Source organism: Apostichopus japonicus, chromosome 8 (assembly GCF_037975245.1).
Source record: "Apostichopus japonicus isolate 1M-3 chromosome 8, ASM3797524v1, whole genome shotgun sequence".
Classification (NCBI taxonomy): domain Eukaryota; kingdom Metazoa; phylum Echinodermata; class Holothuroidea; order Aspidochirotida; family Stichopodidae; genus Apostichopus; species Apostichopus japonicus.
The window spans coordinates 34,251,434-34,272,747 of NC_092568.1; the positions used below are offsets into that span (position 1 = coordinate 34,251,434).

Here is a 21,314-nt window from a genome sequence, read left to right on the forward strand (position 1 = left end):
AAGATTTACAGCTCTGCCGCCGAAATCACAGTAAAATAGTTGCGGAGGGGGAGGGGAACCCTTTTTTTTTTAGGAGTGAACAAATTTATACCCTCAACTGCTGAGGGTTGAAGGGAAGATGCACCATGAACGATCAGAGGTTTATTTCATGAAGTTCAGTTCGTTGCGGAACTGAACCTGGTAGATATGTAAACATTCATTTGTCACACGTATACAGTAGAATTTATGTCAATATTTATTTGCTTTTCGCGCTTTTAAATTGTTTAAGGCGATGTTAAGTTAAAATTTCTTATAATGAAAGCGAATAAAATAATGAAAGGACTGAATAACATACAGAATATCCATGTGTTAAACCATTAGCTAAGCTGCATGCATGGGTACCGACAGGCAAATGAGATTGCACCGACTTCAGTCTGGGGTAATCCCATGATATTAGGCCATTCCATTTGGTGACGACTGAATTTCCCCCTTCCCCATCCCTAATAGCCTAATCCGCGGAGGGAGAACGTTTATTAATTATTTCTGAAACGTACTGTTTTGACAATTTTGAACCACTACTGCTATAGTAAGGTTCAGGAAAACCATACAGGTGCCTTAATTCAAGTGGTCCTTCTTTATTTATAAAGCACACCACATTTCGCCGGATGCGCACTATATAAGTAGGTTCGATAATTGAAAAACCTCAATTATTTCGGGCTAACTGACTACCAAATATGCAACCATCCATACATAAAACCACTACATTATATGTAGTTTGTTGTGTTTCATATTTATTACCGCTATCACATACGAATATAAGTATAAGTATAAATGCTATATGCTTCCTATATGGCTGTGTACTTTTATGATCTCGTTGACAAAGAAGTGAAGCTAAATATTTTCAAAGGGATAGGGGCCAATTTCCTTTTCTTGGAATAGTTTCTTCATTTCCCTTCATTAAAATCGTAAATATCGGACAGACTGAGCTAAAAAAAATGGAAATTCTTGAACATAAATTTTGCTTCGAATGTTGCAAAATATTGCATCAGATAGCATATGAGGACCATTGATTGTAATTTGTTCAAAATTTCTCAAAAGGTAGGGAGTCACCACCTTCATGAACCCTCTCCCATTCGGCACTTCGGGCAGACTCATTTATATGCATTCGGTATACGGTACTCTTTGGAACCCCTCGTTTTTAAAAACCTGGATGCGGCCCTGTAAAATAATGTAAACACGTACAATCATCAGGGAGTGTGGTTAGCCGTTTCACTTTTTATTTACCATCTAATAATATCATTTATTAATTTTAGTAGCTACAACTTTGAGTAGAAGCACCTTCAGTTTAGGGTAGTAGCACCACTAATTTACACCGCTGCATGAAGTAGTACTTAGTGTCGCCTGTCTAATTAAGTGATGGGGGTATCCGACATTCAAGAAATCAGAAGTTAAAATTGATACCTGGTGTTCATTATCACCGATGTGGGTAGGAGGAAAAGGCATTGGCTGTAAACAATAGAATTCATGAGATTATGTGGGTGAAAACTATTGAACTGTAAATACATATGGATATCGGTAGGCATATTTTTATAGACCGAACTGATTAAGGAATTACTATCCAACTTATAGGCTAAATAATGTTATTAACACGGTAAATCGCTAGAATAGCAGGATAACGTTTTCACAACGTGTTATATAACATTATTTCGATGTCAACACAACGTTTTAAGAGGTTGCAGAAAATGTTGTAAAGACGTTATGATAACATTTTGAGAATTATTATGATAACGTTATAAAATAACAGTATAAAAACATTGAATGTGTAGTTGCTAGAATAGCAGGATAACGTTTTTACAACGTTTTATGCAAAGTTATTTCGTTGTCAGTACAACGTTTTTAAAATGTTGCAGAAAATGTTTTAAAGTCGTTATAACTTTTTGGCAAATGTTATGACAACGTTATTAAATAATGTTATGAAAACGTTTAATGTTGAGTCGCTACAATAGCAGGTTAACATTTTCACAACGTTTTAAATAACATTATTTCGATGTCAGCACAATGTTTTTCAAATGTTTCAGAAAAGTGGTAAAGACGTTATAGTAATGTTTTGACAAATGTTATGATAATGTTATACGAAAATTTCATGACATCTAAAAGCATTTCGAAAACTTCTGTACTTTAGACGGGTTATTCGCGTTGTGAGTGTAATGAAACATGAGATTCAGAATGGATGGCACCGTCTGGTGCTTCCAACACTGTCAGAAAAGAGTTAATAAGACCATGGAGCTATCTGTTTATAGCTTCATGATAAGACTTGAAAGCTTTCTGTACTGTCTATTTATTGTAATAAAGCACAAATCATGACATTGTCAGAGAAAGATCATGTAATAGAAATAATTATCACTCTGAAGATCCACCATCTTCTTCCAAGAGAGTTCTTTTCCTCTTCTGTGCAAAGAAGTTTGTCTCTGTGTGGAACCATGCAAGAAAAACAAAACATGCTTGATCATAGAGTAACACAATTTAAATGTGGATTGTATATTTGGTTTTGCCTTCAAACATTACATGCCGTATATTTGTAAGGCTTTCTTCATACTATGACACTGTACTTAAGCACCTCATGGTCATGCAACTGAAGCAATGAAAGTCGCACATTCTCTTGACCCCAGATCAGTGGCGGCGGAACCGGGGGGGCTTGGGGGGGCTCAGCCCCCCCCCCCCAATGAAAAAGTTGAGGGGGCAAATGCATGATAAGCCCCCCCAATATTTACCAAGGCTCCGAAACGTGCATCTGCCCATTTTTCAATGCATACTTGTCGATCTGTCCGATGCACACGTATACTATATAGGTGTAATAATTTTAGTAATTGCTGGGGGACCCTCGGCCCGTCCCCTGGCTATAGACCACATTGTCACCGCAACCGCGTCTTCACGCCCCGTGAAAAGTGGAAGCAGTGAGTGTGAGTACCAGTAAGCGTAACACAACTTCGTCTTAGGCCAATGACTTGCCTCATTTCAGCCAGTTCTCCAACATCCCCTTACTTAGTGGCGGAGCGTCCATATATACAGTCAGGGGCGGATGCCCCCCCCCCCCCCCCGACAGACTCAAATGGACTGCTGGCGACCTTTTCAGCTTTTCACTATACTTTTTACTTATTCGCTATTATTGACTATTTTATTGCGCTCTCATATACCTATTGACATTTGTCATATTCTGTTGGTGTAATTTTCCGACAAAATGGCGACGACACCTATTTATTCTCCGTTTATCTGCAAATTAGCAAGGCCCGGAAAGGGTCATTTCCTGCAATCTAGGGAGTATCTTTACTCAAAATTTTTCTCTACGCTCCGCGCCAACCTGTGGTGGCGCTCCGCTTAGATAGTGTCGAAAGCGCCCCTACAGACCATTCTTGCCCCCCCCCGACCAATACCCCTAGCTCTGCCACTGCCCTTACTACACTCAAAAACGTCTTTGCGAGTACACTACGAGTATAATAGCTACTCTCTTAAAACACCATCGAATATACAAATTACAATGTTTTTACAGACTTTTACGTGCAATCTGAGAAATTGCAGACTTGAGACCCATATTTTAGGGCTAGGTATTCGCAGCATAAAACACACGGGAAGTGCCGTTTCCGGCCATCTGGGGGTTTGAAATAACCCAAAATTTTCTTGTACGCTCTGCGCCAACCGATGGTGGCGCTCCGCTTAGATAGTCTCCACACATTAGCCCCCCCAATAATTTTTCCGTTCCGCCGCGCCTGCCCCAGATGACATTTGATCTATGCCAAAGACAAAAGGGGGCTACTTAATACTGAGCGCCCAAAACCCCATGTTTTAACTCTGCCAATTTATGTTTTATTTGTTTTGGGAAATTTGTCAAAATGTTAGCATTTCTTACAAGACCATGTTTTAGTCCTCCACACCTTTGGAACTCTTCTAACCTAATATTACCTTTCAACTCCAATATCCACAATGCAAAAATGCATTTGACCGTAGAGGATCTTTAACCTCCACCAATATCGATAGGGTGTTCTTATTCATAGTGTTCTTATTCAATTAACATGGTACACTATATGCCAAGTACAATATCTGGCGAGACTTGTCAATGTTACCACCCTTCATACAATATGGTGTTTACAAGATGTACAGACTTTGACCTGTGTTGACCCTAGATTATTTCAGACCTAAACCAACATCAACAAGGTTCTTCTATCTTTATGTTATATTTCAACAATGGAAATAACTATGAAGATTTTCAACGTCTGAAATATGTCTTTAATCGTTCCAAGTGAGCCAAAGTATACCAAGGACCCGATCCCCCACCCCAACTGCCCAACACCCTAAAGAAGAGTGCTATTCATTCAAAAGTATTATTCGTCACGTAGATGCTCATGTCATATCACATGTACGACCAGGTAGTACAGTTCACCTTTGACATCCCTGCAAACCTCGTTGTATTTATTAAGTATTTTAATTTATATGCAACGATGAAATTACATTGTGCACCAATATCAATTCTAGAAGTTGCTATATAAGCAGTATTATTACTGTGATTTTTAATCTTACGTCCACGGGACGCAACATCTGAAAAATGTTTGAGTCGGCTCAGTAAACCTTGCGTCTAGGCTGCTGTCCTCCATGAAAACCTGCACTTTAAAATACCTCTACATGCAGGAATACGAAATACGTAAATATATAATGACCATTACAATACGCTGGCTGGTGCGTGCAGTGGTATGCCTAAACATGTACAAAAACATTTAATGAAGAAACTTTTAATTAATATACAATAACAAAATTACTGTCAAATTGCGAAGAGAGAAATTTGGCTGCAGAGCTTGTTAATTACCATATATGCAGGCATAGACGGCATACCATTGCAAAAAACTAAAGTGTATATGATAATGTTATAGGCTATGTATATGCTGTGAGTTGTCTGAAATCAAGTATAACGAGTGTCTATAGACATGTATGCCAGCATAAAAATACGGCACTAGTCAACTGATTTAAAAGAACCATTAAATGTTGCGTGCATATGCCGTGAATGTCGAAAACAAGTAAAACGATTTATAATAGACAAAATGCCAGCATAAAAATACTGAATTAGTCAACTGATTTAAGTGAACCATTAAATGTTGCGTGCAATGGCGTGAATGTCGAAATAAAATAAAACGATTAAAGTTAGATAAAATGCTAGCATAAAAATACGGCACTTGGCAACTGATTTGAGTGAACCATTAAATGATATCCGTGCATCTGCTATGAATGTCGAATATCAAGGAAAAAGGAGTGTCTAGACATAATGCCAGCATAAAAATACTGTAGTTTTCAACTGTTTGAATTGAACCATTAAAGGAATAACGAAGGCAAGGATCATATTTAAAAAATATAATAAAATACCCTCCTGAAATTTGTTGTACAAACAGGGTGGTACTAAATTTCTTGTAAAACAAATAATCAGATTTTTTTCAGCATGAAACTTTTGAGATAATAGCTGTCAAAGATGACCTCGTTTTGTACAGAACAACTTTGTAAGTTGTACAAACTGTATGATGGGTCATTCCGTGTCAAATCACGGATGGATGTTGCTGCACCCTCTCCAAAACTTCATAAATTTATTGAATGCTTGGAACACCATGAAATAAGCATATTCTGAAAATGTCAGTTGCATTGCTTCAACATTGGCCGATTTGTCACACTTTGAAATTCCGCCATTTGTCGCCACAGCAATTAAACATCCTACTACCTTTCTATTACAGATGCATATATAGTCTATCCCATAAAAAAGGAATATAACAAGTTGGGCTACAAAAACATTGTCTTGTGGAGTAAGGTCAACTTAAAAGTGTTAAAATTTTCGATTTTGGTATTTTTCACTAAAAAATGTGCTATTTTTAGTGATATATTTCTCCTAAACCATTGATTCAGGGTACTTGATTCTTTCAGAGGTTAGTATGTCTAGTAAAAACAATATAAAATAATGATTAAAATGCTTTCCGATAATATTGCTATTCATGCTGCGATTTAGCACGAGGAAGGGGTCTTGATGCCAATTTTTCACCAAAGTAACCATGCTAGAGCTGTAAGGGTTTCATACTTTAATTATAAGTATATAATCCTTACACCTAAGCAAATATCAGGGTATTTGCATTTTTCAATATGAATTTATGAGCTTGTAAAGTTGCTCTGATGTACAAAAGAGCTCTTCTGTAACAGCCAATAACTCAGAACGCGTCATGTTAAAAATTCTGATTATTTTTTGCAGGAAGAGATATAGTACCGGTACTACCCTGTTTGTACAACATATTTCAGGCGGGTGTTTTGCCTTATTTTGAAATGAAAAATCTCAAAGTTTGGGATTTTTACAACAAACAAAAAGTTTTTGACTGTTTTGACGTTCCCTATGTCTTGAGCTTGGGTATTGTACTTCAATTCAATACTGCGCAGATTTCAATGTCATATAAACAAATACTATTTGCATTGTACTTGCCTGCTACTGCTTTAGTTCATTAAATTGATAGACTATAAAATGAAAGTCAACCAATACACACATGTAGGCTACAAAAAAAATTAAAAAAATACACCTAACACTATTACACACTGCACATGTACACACTGTACATGTGTGTACTGCAAACACTGTACATGTTAGCGTTTCCTATCAAGAGTTATTTATTCCACCTCATATATAGAAACAAACTTGATTATTTAGACTGCAAACGATGCATTTCTGAGCGATATTTAGACTGTAAATGAGGTCTACATGTAAATATCCCTAAACACATTGCTCATATTACTTTTTAAAAGGTTGAAAATATAGGGGGGGGGGAGAGATTAGAAACCCCGTAGAAGTGGTGCTTTCTTCACCTGCTACATGCAAAAGTTCCCCGACTGAACTATTTCCCCCCGACTGACGATCTAAGGTGGGAGAGGTTGGGGAGTGGGCATGGTCCCCCGCAGCTCGGCTTTGTTTCAAATTAACTTTGTGGTTTCCCCCTCTACAATACTTCTACAATAGTTATACACTTGAGATTAGCTTAGGATTTAGATTTTAAAGAAAATTTAATGATAGTTGAGACATCCCTCTTTTCCCTCTTATCAAATACAATACTCATAGAAGGATGTGAGCGATCGTTTGAAACACCGAAGGGAGAATTCAACGTATATATACTAGTGGTGTGCACAAGTGGGTAAGAGAGCGGGTCATTGTCCAGTCGGGGATTTTTCCAATCAGTGGGAAAGAAGAATTGAACCACTCCCCCAGGTGTTCGAACCCCACCCCCGGCCACCACCCCCCCTTCAACTTCACACGAAGTATGTATATATAAGCATCACATGCCTCCAATGCACCATTTTACATCCAAATGTTTATTTCTTTTTTTTGGGGGGGGGGGGGACCCTAAACCCCCTACATGGGAATTGGCTTCAGTTTCCACAGGGCAGAAGCCGTCCTTTACAAAATCCTTGATTCGCCTCTGGCTCTCCCATAAAACTTCATGAAGCTCTGAATTAAATCAGTCGATTCAAGTTTGGATTTATTATTATTCATTAGCACATTCTTGCGTCTCTAGAGCTACTTCACATACACCTAACGTATAGTTTAAATATATATGTCTCAGAAAGCACCCTTTTGAGGGCTAAAAATGTGTTTCCCTACGTGGGAGTTGGATTTAATGACCTCGGAGCAGCACCCGATCCTTTCAACAAGCTTTGAATCCACACTGATCCTTCTGTCAAGGTTCACGCCCCTACAGAAATCAGTCGACGAAATTTGAACCCGTTCGAAATCCTAAGCACGCCACTGCTATTACGCCTAGACAATCTCTTTTCCTCCCCTCTGTGCATTCTTATAATTCAATTCCTCTTCAAACTGAAATAATACGGAAGAGCAGAGAAATGGAATCGCTTAATACATTGTTCATTAGTGGGATCAGTTACCAGTTTAACTCTCAACACAAATGGTTCTCCTAAATTACCATAGTGCACCCTTGCTTTGAACCATGGATGAGTTGTATTCTGTTTCGACTTCGCACTGTCTGTCAGATTACTGCATATGCCGCGTATACTTACATCTGTTGATTTAGGTCACCGGTTTATGAAGGTAGTGAACAAGGTCTGCAGCGACTATTGTATAAATTGATTGTAAAGTATACACGCTATGCAAAGTCATGATCATCAGAAATCTAATGTCGCGTTGCAAGGGCGTAGGAACCGGGGGGGGGGGGCTGGGGGGCGCTAGCCCCCCCCCCAGTAAAAAATGTGGAGGGGCGGAAGTATCATTCCGCCCCCCCCCCCCCGCTTCGCAAGTCAGAAAACCCCTTTTTCATTTCCAAATGAGAAAAAAATCTCATTTGGAGCACCAAATTGCATCTAAGGCCAGGTGAAAATACAAAATTATGTTTACAAAATGGAGTGGGTGTTGAAGTGTGCTATATTGCACCAAACTGCATCTGAGGCCCCTCCCCCAGGCCGTCCATCAGTCTTCAGCCCCCTCACTCAAAAGTACCTTCCTACGCCAGTGTCGCGTTGTATCGAATAAGTTTATGTAGTCTGAATTCCAATTCCAGTCTAAATTCCAATTTGTCCGTTTAGAGAACTTGAACAGCGTTGATCGCATGCCATGTATACACTGGGTATAGGGGATATTATACAATTTTATCCGGTGAGATGTTTTAAACTAAACAATATATATACTTCCCGGTGAAAATACTAAGGGGAGATTTTACACTGTGACATCGGCAAGGTATTGCGAGTGTATTACTGCCGTACATAGTTCAAGAAGCAGGTATGTCGTGCACAGTGGCGCTGCTAATGTCGTTGTATAGCTGTATTGCTAAGTAAAGAGTTTCGATCGTGTTTACGTTATGTGCCATCCTGTGTTAAGCCTTTATTAAGCTAAACCTTTTTATTTTAATGTAGAAACATGTGCACGTTTAACTAACATGTAGTGATGACATTTACTTTACTTTACTGATTTAAATTTGTTTACATTCGTAAAAATAGCTTGCTTTCTTCTCCACGTGGCTCGCCGTACGGAAAGGTTTTCCCTTCGTAGCTCTCTCCACCTCTCTCTCTCTCTCTCTCGATCCCTCCTCTCCGCCTCTCCTGCCCGGAAACACAATTGGAAGTTTAAGAAAACATGATTCAACTTAACATTCAAAGGTTTCAAACCCCATCAATCTCAATGAGCTTCTTACCGGTGTCGCCTTAATTTGATTATTTTCGGAAGTCGGCCAACCACCAGAGGTGGTACATCTGCGCGCGCTAAGGATTACATATAAGTTTTTCATCTACTATTAAATACTTTTAGTTCTTGTATGTTGTTTAGAGCTCTCTATTTTCAGCTGAAAGTAAGAAAGAAATGATACTTTGTTTTAAACCTCTTTTCCTTCTCAAATTCTCTCTTGTGAGTCATATTATACTTTAATGTCTAACGTCGTAACATCATATGCATGAATGGAAGTTGAGGATCTTGCGAGGTTCCTTATGCACGTCAGCAGTGTACGAAGTGAACGAAAACCCTGAAAGAACCTTCTGCAAACTGTCATATTCTAAAAGCTACGTGCATATATCTACCGTAAGCTGTAACGGACGACAAACGTGACGATTAAGCGATCGTATGCTTACAACGAAATTGGAGTTTTTTTGTTGTTGCATGTAAAGTTCTTTTAACGTTTAAAGCTTTATGCTACTGCATTGTAGACTAAAACTCGAAACCAAGACGAGTTTGGGCGTAAGCAATTTGCTTTTTTTTTTACAAGCACCGAATGAGACCATTACTTACACACAAGTGAGCTCAATGTTACAGTTTACATAATAGTTGCTTCATATGTTTCACATTCTCGACATCATGTGAGCCTTTTGGCGTTCCATAGGCTCGAATAGCACTTTGAACTGTTGAACTCTATCCAAACTAACAATTCACAATCAAGCTAACACTAACCAATTCATTCTCGTTCAACTGATCGAGGTGGCCAATCTTGCATGTATACCTACGCAGTTTTACTGGTGGAACACAACCTACATAGCAAATAGCAAGGTAGGTGTTCTATACAATTGCTAACAATATAGGCCTAAATGCTAACGTTGATATTTAGCCTATGTGTCTCCAAGCTAAATTGAAGGGTATAGCTGACCATGTGCAAATATATATTTCCTTGGTACGAAATGCAGAAACGTATGGGATGGTATACCGTAACATCGCGATGTTAAGAGCAACTGCATAAGTGTATCGCAGAACGCAAAGTTAGTGGAAGCACGGAAGTTACCGTGTATCACCATAAAGTTCAATGAAAAATACATTTTTCGTAGTCAATTCGTAATCGAATCTCTTTAAACAGACACATTTTGTTAGTCTCATTGTGATAAAAATATTTCATCATTAAATGTTCTATTCAATGTTCTATTCACGTTGCAGCCAAGAGTGGTTCCTTAATGTCGGGGTTGAAAATGGGAGAAACCAAAGCTGAATCTGAAGTCCTTCTGTTCTATTGCAATGGGAAAAAGGTACGTCAAGTGGTTCACGTAAATTTTTTGTGACCTGAAAGTAAGGTTTTCTAAATTTCATTTATTCATTCCAGTATAAATATAAAATTTATAAGAGGAGTCATAAAATCTGTTATTAGAGCGGCGTATCTCTTATACTTGAGTCAGTTTATTTTTTTGGATTTGCTATGTTAATGTCTTATTATTATTTGAATAGGATTGCAATTGTTTCAACCATCTTGACAATTATTTGACTATGTGAAAGTAAATCATTAGAAGTAAAAAATGGGTAATATGTAGCAGCTTTCAATTATAAGTGTGTCACATACAGACATACCCACTCACTGTTTTATTTGTTGTATGCAATAGCACATTTGATATATTAAATATTCCGGTTGCGTCATTGCTAGGTATTTTGTGACTTAGGTAGCTTATTGAATTTGTAGAAGAATGTCTGACGCCTCTGTCAAATTATAAACATTTTGTTATTTTCAAAACCGTGAGAATCTACTTCACAAAATAGGATTGAAGAATTCCTTCGTGCTTGTACAGGTTGCCACTCGTTCAAAGCATGTTGCCTTGCCCTATGTTAATATCTTCTGGCAACAATTTAGGTAATGTGAATTGATTCATAATGTACACAGGCCTACGTGGAATTCTTCTGTTTAAGATGTTGACAATCACCCGCGGCTCCGTTTACGTGTTACAATATATAATTATGTATATTCCACTAAATATCTGAGTTATAGTTTCAAACTTAAGTTATAACTTTCCAAAGTATTTGCTTGTACACAATTCTGTGCTATGTATTTTATTTTAGCGTGATATTATTTTAGCACATTTTTCTTGTTTTGATTCCAGATTTTAGAGCCTGATCCTGACCCCAGGATGACTCTGAATACCTACCTACGATGCAAATGTATCCTTAAAACTTATACGTGCGTGCATGGTTACAACTACTTTTTCAGAGAAAGCAAGAGAATTCATTATTCATGAACATCATGATCATCAGCGATGTACTGTTTGATGATTTGTCACGGGGTATCAATTTAGTTTTGTAATTTAACATAATTTTAAATGAACAATTAATGTGGGCCATTGTCATATTTTACACGAGGAACATTTTTATATATTGCGGTGTATCATAAAGCTGTTTGGGGCCTCAACTATCAACCATAGAGTGTAGTTAAACACTGTGTTGTTGCGATACTAATTTGTTTAGGAGGGAAATGTCCGTATTGTTTTCTTATTCATATGTAAATTACAGTAACTGGTACGTATATTTAACATCCAGTAACACTTTTTACATACCAATAAGCCATACACTGTGGTTACATAGTTACCAAGCAGCGGCCAGTGCTAATGCTTATGATGCTTTTATGGCCCTTTACCCTTACTCAGTGTCTCTGCCGGGAACCAAGAAAAGCTGCGAAGAAGGAGGCTGTGGTGCTTGTACTGCAATGCTGTCATACTATGATGTCAAAGACAAGAAGATTAGGTAACTTAATTCTAACTACTACAAGATTGTCTCTAGCATCGGTTATAAGATTAGATTATCGATAGCCTGGATCCGTCATCAATCAACAACAACTGCATATGACTTACATAAAACCTCTGAATATTATCCACAAGTCCACACACAAGGAACATCATGGACATAGAACGTCGGTTCCTTTGTTAATTCCTCTGAGCCTCTAGACCAGGGGTGGGCGACCTTTTTTAATGAAGTGGCCAGATATAAGAAGTGAAAAATTAACTGGGCCACACCTAACCAACGAACTGCTGTTAATTTCAAACCTTTGATTCCGAGGACTTTCAAGCAATAGGTGTGTGTACTTAATCTGTATTCACAAAAACATATAATGTCAATAAAATACAGTTGATATATAATTGGGATAATAGGCCTACCTGACAGCATCATTAGTGCCGATAAATTCTAAGCAGCTAGCTCGTTTTTTGGTGATGATGTAAAATTCATTGATTTTTTTCTTTTTTCTGAGACATCTCACGGGTCGCATAAAATCACTGGCGGGCCGCATGTGGCCGGCGGGCCGTAGGTTGCCCACCCCTGCTCTAGACCATATTTTGCACATCTCATAGTACAAGTCATGCATGTGATAGCTTTCAACTTCGCCTTCTCACGCCAGCTTGTTATCAACTGTCCATATTGTTTTGATATCGATGGTAAATTTAATCCATTCCACCTCTTCCATATATATTGTTGTCACACAATCCAATTGCAAGAAAAGTTATGTGCAGACTCATGACTAGTCTACATGTTGTTAACGCTGAAGGATAAGTCAAGGGCAATGTTCTTTTATTGCAGGTACATGGCGGTTAATACTTGCCTAACACCCTTGTGTTCTGTTCACCATATGGCAGTTACAACAGTGGAAGGTATTGGGAGCACCAGGTCAAAGTTGCATCCTGTACAGGTAGGATGTCTATGTTGAGGCAAAACATGTGACCATAGTGCAAAGGAATTTTGGCACTTTTCGTTCAGAATCACATAAAATCATTTCTTGCAGTGTAATTTTTCTCATGCAAAGGAAGCAAGACCAATACACTCTACAATCTTCATTTGAAACGAATTCCCACCCTCCTTTCTCTCTCCTTCTCTGTACCAAATATGTCTACATTCAGCAAACACAAAATGTTATCATAACATTTTAAAAAGAGCCTCTCTAATATGTTTTATAACGTTAAATGTGGTGTTATAAAAACTTCGGCATATCGTTTTTATGAGATATTAATGTTACATTAATGTTCAACGAAATAATGTTTTGAAATAATAGCCTGAAAACGTTTTCGTGACATATTTATTACACCACAAATAACGTTATCAAAACAAAAGACGAAACGTTTTAATAACGTTTTATAAACTTTTTGTGTTGGTTAAAGCAGCTCTTTGGCTTTGATTTGCTTGTGGTCTTCTGATTAGTACTCAAATTTATTTTACAAATAACAAAGTAAGTGAGACACTCTTGTAGACTTTTCGACAAATGAATTTGTGTACAATTCTGTGTATTTATGAATATTGTGACATTGGTTAATTTACGCCGAATTGCGTTCTTTCCTAACAATGACAGGAGAGGATAGCCCTAGCTCATGGTTCCCAATGTGGATTCTGTACTCCAGGATTTGTGATGTCCATGTACGCCCTACTCCGTAACAGCCCTCAGCCCACCATGGAGCAGGTAGAAGCAGCGCTTTTAGGTAACATATGCAGATGTACTGGATATCGTCCAATCCTAGAAGGATTTAAGACATTTACGAAGGTAAGTATCCTTTAGGCAAAGTGGAATGCCAAAGTGTAATACGATCACAGAGAACCCAATTAATTGGGCAGGTATCGGCAAGATGATATTACTTACTTTGAATTTATGTAGTGCCTATAATATACCACGTCGGGCTATGTTCAGTGGCGCTTACAGTCAAGAAATTGCTCTTGATAACCGAGCAAAAGTCTTGTGGTTTGGACCATTATTTGGATAAATGTCATAACACTAACATTTGTGTATCAACTATGGGATATGAAGTGTCTTAGCAATATTGGTTCAATCTAATACAACTACCAGTGCGGATCAGCAATGGGTCACTATTGTAATCCTTGTATAGTTGAATACTACGCGTTGGGATAACGTATAGTTAGTAATTCAAACCATTAGTTATACATCATTGAACCATCCTTGCCCTAATGCACGCTTTACAACTATTGAATATTAAATTTTCTTGACGATATTGGTCCAATGGTTTCATCGCGGTTGTTGGATACTTAACGTTGGGCTTATGTTGAATAGAATAAGCCCAACAATAAAATTGGTAATATCATATTGAACAATCGTTGGACCAATACTTGCATTCCAACTGTGGAAAACCAAATATCAGGTCATTGTTGGTGTCAGTGCCTTTCATTGGATTGGCCCAACGTTGGGCCTATTACGTGCACCATTACCACCGCCCCCCCCCCCCCCAACTTCCTTTATCAACGTTGGCCTGAATACGTTTGGGGGATACACCTGGGATATTTGTGTATAGTATTTTAGTGAAATGTGTTACCGTATTTGTAATGTGTCTGGACTGGTATTTTTTTTTCTCTGATTTCTAATGAATGAAATATGCATTGTTCATAATTGCCATTGCTCATCCAGTCATTTTTATTTAATTCCCTAACGTTAATGCCACTGTCTATTATCCGCCCTTATCATGGGTCAAAGCACTCATATTGACGGAACGAACAGTTCCTAACCATAAGCTGATAGAAACATGCTGTTAATACCGTTCATGTACTGTCAATATGATTGCTGGGCATTAAAAGTATAGTATAGAAAAAATGCAGTCCTATCTGCTAAGGTTGGTTGACCGATTTTAAATGTGCATGCTAATTTTAAATGTTTCCACAGAAAGAGCAAAACACAATGAAATATTGCTTAAATAAGATGTGTTATAGTCTCACAAAGAGCCATTCATTCTTTATCGTGGACTCAGACAAGCTAAAGACCATTATAACTACTTTACAACAGAAACCGTTTTCTGCTGAATCACATGGATGCAGTTAATCATTATCTTATGCACACATAAAAGCTTGATTAAAAGTTGAAAGGTTGTTAGTTTAGGTGTCTTCTTTACCTTCTTCATTACTGTCTATGCGACAGAGTGTTTAAATAAAGCAAATACATCACTTTGGAATGAAGGCTGAAGTATTGGTTTAATATCAGATTGGAAGGATACAGTATTTCAATAATTGAGAAGGTGTGCTTTTGATCGCAAAGATATTTTATGTAAGGTGCATGGAAATATTGCATAATAGCAATTTATTCGTTTCCGAAATATAGTTCATTGCTAAACGCTTGTCCAAAGCACGCCAAAACATTCTACTTACTTGATTGTTGCACACCCCACCCCGGCAACGTCATGCAAATGAAGCACGAATATATCGTTCCTTCCATCGATCCATCCATCCATCTATCCATTCATCTATCCATCGATCTATCAATCGATCTATCCCTCTATATCCATCCATCCACTCTTCTATCTATCCATTGGATATCCAGATACCCAGTGCAGGGGTCCATCCTGTGGAAAAAAAACCATGGAAGGTTGAACCTTTTGTCAGTAAAGCATTATCCAATTCTGGGTAATTTAGACGTAATGGAAGAACAGAGACAACGATTGTCTTCCTCTTACTTCAACGTCCAAGAGTTTAAGACCATGTTGAAGTTGGCGCCAATACTGAGTTCGACACGGCACAGAATTTTTGATTTTCCAGTAAGGTGGGGTAACATACCCTGCGTCCCAGTACGCGTTGCCGAACGTTTTGACGTAGTGCATAACCATAGCATAAAATGATCACAATCTCTACGCAGAAGAACAACATTACCAACGTTCGTTCATCAAATCGCTGCGCATGGAATTTAATTATTTATCCATATTTTGTTGCTGCATTATCGCAGGAAAATTTTCCTGTTATGTTACTCATACTAATGGTTTATTGAATAGTTAAATCGCATCAACTCCTATCGCTTAAATATTACTTGAACAATTCTAATTAATGTGTGGTAAGATATAGTAAACATTTGTACATTTAGGAATTCGATTTTCAAGTTTGTCAAATGTACATGTTAAGAACCTGCTTGAGCATCGGACGACCATGAAGAGGACTGTGGACGTCCGCAACAAAATGTAGTCGTCTCGGGCGACCGTTAGCCTGTTGAGCTTGACCAAACATTTGAAAATGCTAACTAAAATATCCGCAAGGGATTTTGCGCAATCCTTTTTGATTTCTTAGTAACAAATTTAGTTTACTGTCATAACATTGTAATGAAATTGACATTTATTTGGGCTTTTTTTTAAACGGAGGGACTATCCGTAACGTTAAATATTAAAGAATAATTGCCTTCTACTTATGTTTCAATCTATATATGATGAAGAAATACCCAGATGTTCAAAAGTGAATAAATGATAGTTAATAATGTGAAACATTTAAGAAATGTATCTTAATTGTCATTTATCTATCACAGGCATTGGAATAGTGACCTGTATTGTTTGATAAAAATTCATGTATACAATTGTGCAGCAAAGGTTTACTTTGGTCGTAAATATTTACATTATCTTTACTAACTGGTGGATATTATTTTTAGGTTGTGTAAATGTTTATGCTCTCATTACGATGAATTGGCCCTCTATCAGACTACCTGAACCTTTCAACACTTTAATCAAATTAGTTGACCATCATACTACCCGAAAGATGGGTTCGCCTCTTAATAATATACCATGACTACTATAAACCACATTGTTTACTTCAGGGTTGCTGCGAAACCGAACAGATTAATCTTTGGCTTTCTTCTGTTGCTAAGGACTTGACCTAAACCGTTTAAAACGCTGCCTTTCAATTAAACATTCATGATCTAGTCTAAGTTATGTGTTTACTAGTTCTTTCAAACCTCTCCAATGTTTTAATAGCCTGCATTTCATTTTCATCAATTCAATAGATGACAAGATTCGCTTGTTTTATTTCCAGTTCTTTTACGTCTAGTGACTTAGTTGGGCATGGTCAGGGTATATCCTTTGTACTTTCAATTAAAACGTGAAAAGAAAGATATGAGCAATTATATATATTATATATGTTTAACTTCTCTTTTAGAAATGTTGTGGGGGTACCAATCAAGGAGATTGTTGCCAAGCCAATCAACTTTCATCAGAGGAAGAAAACCTTGGGGTGAGTCTTGCTCTGTTCGATATGGCCTTAAATATGAAAAAGTGCAATTCAAATCTTCAAACACAAAGAGGAAATCATTTGATTTTGAAACACACGACAGCAAACTGTGAATGCTGTGTCCTATTTTGATCTTAGTTGGTAAAGTTGTTATAGTAAAACTCTCCAAATGAATAAGGTCATTTGATTCTGCATTAATTTTGGATATGTTGCATGTTACTTTTGTTTTGGGTGTGGGTGGGGGGGGGGGGCATTGTAGCGCAATACGCATGCTTATGTACGTGTGATGCCTCTTATCTTGAGAGTTTTTGTGCTTTGTGCATTTCTTATTTATTAAAAAGTCTGAACAGATTGCAAGATGCATAGTCGGAATCAGTTTAATTGGTTAATTTGGTTAATCAAAGGTAGGCTATATTCTAACTTTTTTTATGCTGTAACTAAAACGAAATATGTTTTAGACTTGTGCCAACATTTATTGTTATTTAATATTTTCTCAAGCTTTACCAGGACAACTTCTTTTAAATTTTGATTCCATCTTTGCAGTTAACTAATAAGCTGTTTAGAACCCAGGACTGGCAAACCTACGATCCGACACAGGATGTAATATTTCCACCAGAACTACAGGTTAGCTCTTGTAATTAAGTTATGGTGTCTCTGAAGTTAAGAACAGTTACTTTCACGCAAAGGAATATGTTACTTTAATTTTAATATTTATTATACTTATACGCGTCAAACCGTTTTGTTTCGTTGTTTTTAAGAGAATATTTTTGACATTGCTTGCTATGCTTGTTTAAGATTAAATGTATTTTGATTCAAATGCTGGTAACAAATTTCACTATTGCAATTTTTAGAACCCAACAGTACACATACGTTTCATTCAATTGGTGTGAAAAGCGGGAACATAATATGGGAATAGTGAATATTGACACATTTTGTTCCAGTTCCAAACCGTCCTTTCGTTACATATACTACCGAAAACATTAATCAATGCATTCGTGGTAAAACTGTTACAACCCTACAAGTTATACTTTTCAACCTATGGTAAAGAATCCAGTGCAAGAAGATGTTTCAAATGTTCCTAGCCAAGAGACACATGGTTTTATGAGATACAGAAATGAGACCAGTTTTGTATTGGCTTAATTGTTCCCGTTGAAGGAAGCACACATTTTTGTCAGTCTTCTCAAAAGGTTTCCGGATATTTTGGACACTCATGGAAACATGTATTTATGCAAATTTGCATTGCACAGGTTTCCCGGAGTTGTTCTTGTGTATTCTACGTGTGATCAGATTATCTTATGGGATGGCATATGTACCTTGGCCTAGTGTTACTTGTATGTAACACTCAATCCTATTTTCATCTCATTGCAAATTTGCACTAGATTTTGTAGATTGCCAAATTTTGAGCAAGATGAAATACATTGATTGTACGTATGGAATAATTCACAATTATAGTTATTTATGATGATATGTAACTTCCAAATGGGTAGCAAAACTCAGCCAACCGCTTACAGTCTTCCATTTTTCTTCGTAGCTGCTGGCAGAGGAAGGAACAAAGGGAGTACAACTCTCTGGTCATGAGGCTATATGGTTCCGTCCAAACAGCCTGCAGGGTCTGTTCGATATCAAATCTACCCATCCAGAGTCGAAGATAATTGCTGGCAACACTAGCATAGGTATGTTAAAGAAATACACAATGGATTACAACAAATGTTTTGGGGTCATCAATTTTAAATACGTTGACAAAAAAAAAATTACATCAACTTTGCTTTGTTTTCCGTAGCACACAAAACCATGCTACAAAACCATGTAGGCTGTAGATGTATTTTTATTGTAATTTTCATTCCAACACTGTACAGCAATCGTTTGTAGAAAATACGGTACAATTTATTCTAAAATAAAATGCTTAAGAGACAATACAAAGTCTTAGAATAGCTTGTTAGTTCGTAAGTTCAGCAAATTTGATATCAACTTTAATTCGTTACTATAGCAACAGCTTCAAGCACAACGACTGCAATAATGATTATAAGTATGTTGCTAGGTAGATAAAGTAGGAAATTTCTCATCTGTTACATATTGTCTTTTTATTTTTGTTAATATTTCTGAAGAATGCAAACGATGATATACAGGGAATTCGTTTCTCATATTAAAGGTGTGGATGTGAAGTACAAAAACTGTGACTACACCACAATTCTTTGTGCTAGTCATATCCCAGAGTTAATTCACTTGGAGGTAGTTGACGATGGGATATTTATCGGTTCTTCTGTTACCTTCTCTAACCTGGAAACCTTCTTGCAAGAACAGATAAATAACCTTTCAGGTGAGCTAAGTACTTAATTCGCATGCATGCCGAATTAGCGAAGATTATAAAGCTATATGTTTGGTTCCGAACATGTTGTATGTCTAAGGCTTTGCTAGTGATTATCGATCAGTTTGCCAAACCATAAGTAACAATCAGAGCAGGTGATAGTAAAAAAGGCTTTGTTCAGTACAAAAATGGTGGGTTATTGGTCACTGGCGGAGAAACAGGGGGGGTTGGGTTTGTTTTAACCCCCCCACTTTTTGAAGAGGGGGGTTGGCCCACACAATCAACCCCCCTAGTTTTTGCCAGTAATGTTCTGTTATAGCCTATGTTATGTGCTCCAAATGGCATAATAAATCAAATTATTATATTTGAAATTGTTAAAGTCATTTCAACCTTTTACCGGTAGGCTACATCAACAATTAACGACCGAAAACCGAGTTAGAATTGACCCATACATTATTTCTAGCCACTTTCCCCCACCTTGCGCATTGGAACTTGTAGCTCATAGCGCTAACTTCACCCCACAACAGACATACACAAAATAACGTTTTGTTGCTGTTGAATAGCTTTGGATCTGTATACACTTGCCAACTTCAACGAGGTGAAGGAAGGACAAGAAAAAGAAGAAAGAGAAAAGGGGAAAAGGATGGAGTAGAAAATACGGCAAGAAAACGGGAAGAGAAAGAGGAACAGTGACAAAATTATTCGAATTTGTAAAGCAAACAGCAGATATCACATCATATCAGTGAGCATGAAAATGGCGTTCCACGATAAACAGCCTCCAAACCATGGGCGCAGATCCTGGTGAGGACTGCGGGACGCGTCCCCACCAACTTTTTCAATAGCGGGGACATGAAATACCGTGTCCCCACCAATTTGTCTTGACCAATAGCTGCATTTCAAGTTCCCCTGTATTGAACTTTGGCGCAGTTTGATCCAGCATTGTGCAAATGACATGCAGCAGTTCTCATTTTATTGTATTTTATCCATAGTTGTTAAATATAGGACGGAAATCGCATTTGCGGCAGTCTATATAGAGGACCCCAGACCCATCGTATATACAAAAGTCTACTTGGATTATTTGTCCCCTGATTTTCCTTCTGCAGACGCCCATGTATTTCTCCAAACTAAATTTCTAAGCCATGAGATCTAAAACTTAAGGAGGTTTAGGAGCATCATTAGGTCTGGGAAGTGTTATTTCCGGCGATCTGGGAGGTATATTTGCCCAAAAAAATCGTACGCTACGCGCGAACCCATGGTTGCGCTCCGCTTAGATAGTGTCATAGAACAGACACGCGTCCCCACCATTATCCAAGACTGATCTGCGCCCATGCTCAAAACTGTCGATGTGTGTAGTGTTCGGTTTCGGAAATATCTGGTGTATTTTTATTTCCTTCAACGAAATTTTTTAGTAGCCGTCTGAATTTTCGAAAATTCCCTAACCAACATTCTTCATCATACTTCATCATACTCGTGCAATTTTGACCCGTCTGTTAGGGTTTGAAGGAGGTTTTTCTATATCGGTTGTCCATAGATGATATTTTGTGCAACATTATGGGTATGTTTTGAAGTGAATTTATTCACGAGAATTGTGAATTTTCAAATTCTGAACAGTGGGGCTGACGGATATTGTGGGCCGCGATGAAGAATCACCTACAAAAGCAATGATCCACAGGATATGTGGTGAAGTCGAACATGATGTGTGACTGGTGACAATCTTCAAAAAGGTTATAGATGAGAAAAAAAGTATTTGGAAAAAACTTGGTTCTCAGGCAAAAGTGTACATATGGTTGGTCAGTTTCAAGCCCGAGAAGTGCCATTTCCGGT

At 37.6% G+C, this 21,314-nt stretch overlaps 1 protein-coding gene across 3 annotated transcripts in view; it reads left to right on the top strand.

Moving 5' to 3' along the window:
* LOC139971688 (xanthine dehydrogenase/oxidase-like) overlaps positions 1–21,314 on the top strand; it is a 54,945-nt gene that overhangs the window by 14,358 nt on the left and 19,273 nt on the right. The window contains exons 1-10 of one of the 3 annotated variants that reach the window (XM_071978375.1): positions 9,871–10,024; positions 10,403–10,491; positions 11,332–11,389; positions 11,872–11,968; positions 12,797–12,905; positions 13,560–13,748; positions 17,114–17,188; positions 17,729–17,809; positions 18,717–18,858; positions 19,335–19,502. In XM_071978375.1, coding sequence (XP_071834476.1) covers positions 10,420–10,491; positions 11,332–11,389; positions 11,872–11,968; positions 12,797–12,905; positions 13,560–13,748; positions 17,114–17,188; positions 17,729–17,809; positions 18,717–18,858; positions 19,335–19,502 — 991 coding nt within the window. In that variant the 5' untranslated portion in view covers positions 9,871–10,024; positions 10,403–10,419. Of the gene's footprint in view, positions 1–9,870; positions 10,025–10,169; positions 10,231–10,402; positions 10,492–11,331; positions 11,390–11,871; positions 11,969–12,796; positions 12,906–13,559; positions 13,749–17,113; positions 17,189–17,728; positions 17,810–18,716; positions 18,859–19,334; positions 19,503–21,314 lie in introns of those variants that run through there. The other 2 variants (XM_071978378.1, XM_071978376.1) reach the window with 2 other exon arrangements.